This window comes from Humulus lupulus, chromosome 3, assembly GCF_963169125.1.
Source record: "Humulus lupulus chromosome 3, drHumLupu1.1, whole genome shotgun sequence".
NCBI lineage: Eukaryota > Viridiplantae > Streptophyta > Magnoliopsida > Rosales > Cannabaceae > Humulus > Humulus lupulus.
In genome coordinates this window covers 5,231,082-5,235,562 of record NC_084795.1, presented here as the reverse complement: position 1 = coordinate 5,235,562, position 4,481 = coordinate 5,231,082, and the positions used below count along the sequence as shown (strand labels likewise).

The 4,481-nt window shown below is 33.5% G+C and overlaps 1 protein-coding gene across 1 annotated transcript; it reads left to right on the top strand.

The window, feature by feature from the left end:
• Positions 1 to 271: 271 nt before the first annotated feature.
• Positions 272 to 4,481, top strand: LOC133821885 (LEAF RUST 10 DISEASE-RESISTANCE LOCUS RECEPTOR-LIKE PROTEIN KINASE-like 1.1). The gene is made up of 4 exons (XM_062254051.1): positions 272 to 1,016; positions 1,868 to 1,921; positions 2,091 to 2,312; positions 3,323 to 4,481. Exons 1-4 carry the CDS (start codon positions 338 to 340, stop codon positions 4,117 to 4,119), a joined length of 1,752 nt encoding a protein of 583 aa, XP_062110035.1. The 5' UTR covers positions 272 to 337; the 3' UTR covers positions 4,120 to 4,481.

The window sequence follows — 4,481 nt, the reverse complement described above, 5'->3', positions numbered from 1 at the left end:
CAAGAGAACATATTGAAAAGACTTTGAACATATTGTGGCTGGTAATGACTTTATAACAGGTAATGCCTAGTTCATGTTTCACGGCAAAGAGTCAAGTCCTCAGCGCAGTTGAATACTCAACAGGACAAGGGATTGTTGAACTTGAACACAGAGAATATGGTAAGCTTCGTCCTGAGTCAACCGTTTTGCTGAAAACTATTCTCTCATCCAAATTTCCAAGTCAACAACCAGTTGAAGCTGAAAAGCCTCTCTTTAAAATGCTGAGGCTTAGCCACAAAGGAGTACAAACAAACCTCCAACCTTTCCTGTTTTTGCATTAGAAATCTAAATTCTTGGGATGTTCAAGATGGCTCCTCCTATTGCTCTCTTTGTTTTCTTCCTTCTTGCTCATTCTGTGCTTCCAAAACGTCCACCATTCCTTTGTGAAAATAACAATGGTATTATCAACTCTCAATGTGGGGAGCTCAAAGTGAAATGTTCAGAAAATAACCAGAAGATCCAATTGAAAAGAGGAGGGCACTGGTTTAGAATTGAGGACATTCCCTCTCAGTCACAGCCACATTCTATAACTTCTATTGTTATCAAGGATGAAGTAGCACCACCAGAATTATTCGATCCTTGTAAATTGATCGACAAGTACTCCCTTCCCACCCCTACTGATTCATCACATTTCTCTTCCTATAACTATACAGCTGACAACACATCAACACTTCACAAATGCAGCCACAAAAATCATCATGAATTTCCCTCGAAATATTTCACTCCAATTATATGCAGAGAGGATGATTTCTACTGCAAACCTCCAAACACGATGAGTTTTCCATTCGAACAACAATGTCAAAATATCACACTTCCATTTTCATTTCCAGCTCCAACTCATCATGATCCTCTAACTCCACTTTCTATTAGCTTCACTTTGCATATAAGCCCTGCTTGTTTTGGATGTGACATGGGACCAGGGAAATGCCCCAACACTCCCCAAAATCCATTTCAGCTTCCTCCGCCCACGCCAGAAGGTACAAGTATATTGGGGTCCATCAATACTCAGATATGTGTTTTTGTCCTCTTTCAAATCATGCATTCTTATTATTCTTCTGAATTTATATAACGTTTCATATTTCGATAATTGTTTCATTGCCTCGTTCCTTTCATGTATGCACATGGCTTAACTAATAATATATAATCTAGAATGAAATTATATTATGAGTTTGTATTGTAGCGTGGTGTCCCACTAGAATACGTGTAAGAATATTGAGTCATTAATAAGAACATAAGTAATTCCATTAATCAATAATTAGTTTTTAGATGGAACCTCGTGATTCTTGTCGTAAGTCAAGTCACACGAGATCCGTATAGTGCAAAAAGACATTTGAGATCCAAATAATGAGTCAAACCTATGATAGTGAGCTAAGCCCCATGAGATCTGCATAGTGCAAAAAAATACAGGTAACTCCAATAATGGAGTATGGTATTCCACTTAAAATAAATGTAAGAATATTAAGTCATTAATAAAAACATAGGTAACTTCAATAATGGTGTCTCACTTAGAATAAGTAAAAGAATATTGAGTCATTAATAAAAACATAAGTAACTCCAATAACTCCAATGATAGTGTCCCACTTAGAATAAGTATAAAAATATTGAGTCATTAATAAAAACATAAATAACTCCACTAATCACCAATTAGTAATTAGTTTTTAGATAAAGCCTCCTAATTCTTGTCACCAATTAGTAATTAGTTTTTAGACGGAGCTTCGTGATTCTTGTCCACATATTTCTTTTTGTAATTAAATTCCAATTCATCTACGCCTCTCCCTTGTATTGTTTCTTTAACTAACACATGTTTTCTTCATGGATGTTGTTTCAGGACAAAAGAAGAAAACGCCAACGTTAGGACTAGGACTAGGACTACTAGGACTTGGTAAGAGTTCTCTTCGATCAAATTCCTGATTCTTGTAGATACCTCATCATCTAAAGCACAAAAGCTTGTAAACTAAACTAAAATCTTACTATGATTCTATAGAAATTAATACTTTAATGTTGAAGCTCTTAGTTCAATGCATTAACATTGAAGACCTTCATTTTTTCAGGGTTCAGTTTTGGAGTTCTTTTTACTATAATCGGTTTGGCAATCATTATCTGGCGTAGGAAACAAAAATGTGCTGCTTCAAGGAACATGGCTGATCCAGAGGGGACTAGTAGTGGCTATCTTGGGGTCCTTGTCTTTTCCTACAAAGATCTCACCGAAGCCACAGATAATTTCAATGCTGAAAAAATACTTGGACATGGAAGTTCTGGAACTGTTTACCATGGTAACAAACATTTTCCTTTTTTAAAATCAAATTTCATAAAGATATAGTTTCAAGAATATATAGTTTTTATAAATATTTTACTATTGTTTTTTTAAATAGTTTCACATATACCATACATATACCTTATAAATACCAAAGCCGTATACAAAAAAATTTAAAAATCATTTCACAAAGAGCATAAAATAATTATTTCTTTTAAGAGAAAAAAAAAACAAATGTAAATTTCTCTAAAATGAAGTTGGTTTATTTTTTTACTTTGCCTCATATTTTTCTATTTTTTAAAGTTTTTTTTTAATTATAACAAAAATACTATATGCAAAAATTATTTGGTCCTGTTTGGTATTATTTTTTATTTTTTGTTTTCAAAGTTGTGTTTTCATAAATGAGAACAGAAAATTATTTTTGTAGTTTTTATAAAATAAGAGGTGTTTGGTTAATGTTTTCTAAAAATAATTTTTTAATTTTTTTTTTAAATCTTAAATAAAAGAATTAATAAATATGTTTACAAAGAGAAAAATATTTTAAAAGTTTATAATAATAATGTGATAAAGTAGTGAAAAAAATTAGAGAAAGAAAATGAGGATATAGTGAGTGATGAGAGAGAAAATAAAAAGAGAAAAAAAATAGAGAAAGAGAAAATGATGTAAGAGAAACTAATGTGAAAGAAAGTGAGTAGAAAAGAACTAATGAGAAATAAAGTAATATGATAATAAATAATATGAGTTAACTATAATTAAAAGAGTGATATGAGGAAGAAAAAAAGAATGACAAATTATTTTTAGAAAAGCAGAAAACAAACATTTTGTTGTTCTAAAATGTTTTTGTTTTTTTTTTTTTTTTGTGACTTTGTTTTTAAAATTTATTTTCTGAAAAATTTATTTTTAAAAAATAATTTTTAGCTTTTAAAAATAAAAGATAAAATTTTTTAGTTAAGAAATAAAAACACCCTCAATACTGTTCTATGATTTTGACTTGGACTCATATTTTTTTACCATATTTTTCAAATCCAGGCAAACTCAAAGATGGGAGGGAAGTAGCAGTGAAGCGCTTATCCGAGCACAACTATAAAATAGTACAAGAACAATTTCTAAACGAGATTGAAATTCTCACCCGCTTGCGTCACAAAAACCTGGTTTCTCTCTATGGCTGCACTTCACGCCATTGCCAGGAACTCCTCCTCGTCTACGAGTACATCCCCAATGGCACAGTTGCAGATCATCTCCACGGAGATCGTGCCAAAACCAGCCCCCTAACCTGGCCAATCCGTCTGAGCATCGCCATTGAAACCGCAAGAGCTCTGGCCTACGTCCACGCTTCCCACATAGTCCACTGTCATGTCAAGACCAATAACATTCTCCTAGACAACAACTTCCATGTCAAAGTTACAGATTTTCGCCTATCACAGCTATTACCCAATCTCACTCAAGTCTCAGCTACTCCACCAGGGACCCCAGCCAACGTTGATCCTGAAAATCTCCAATGTTATCAGCTGACTACTAAAAGTGATGTTTATAGCTTTGGAGTAGTTCTGGTCGAGCTCTTATCATCCATGCCTGCGGTTTGTACAACAAGATATGGGCATGTGATTAGTCTCTCTATCTTAGCAATAAGCAAGATTAAAAAACGAGCTTACAATGAGTTGATTGATCAGGGTCTTGGGTTTGCTTCAGATACAAAAGTTAAAATGACGACAATTGCAGTAGCAGAGTTGGCTTTTGAGTGCTTGCAACGAGATAAGGAAATGAGGCCTACGATGGATGAAGTTTTGGAGAGACTGACGAGAATCGAAGATGGGAAAATTGAGTGAGACTCGAGTTGTTGATGGTTCTGGGTTGAATATGGGTATAGTACTGGACAGCCACCACCACCATCACCATGTTCGCCTGATTGTGATGAGGTTTGTTATGCTGTGACTAAGAACTATAGCTCAGTAGTACGTCTACCATGCCTAATTTCAGTGAATAAAAATCAATTCTAATCAAATTTGTGCTATGTATGTGAATGTAATGAGTGAGTATGTGATGGGTTGAAATTTACTTTTGTTTTTCTCATATGTTTGTTTCATTGTTTTTCTCAGTTTATGGTTCGTGATTAAATAATTCAACGCACATAAAATTTGTAGAAAGTTATGAGATTTATACGTTTATAAAGGAGTGATTTATTTATTAA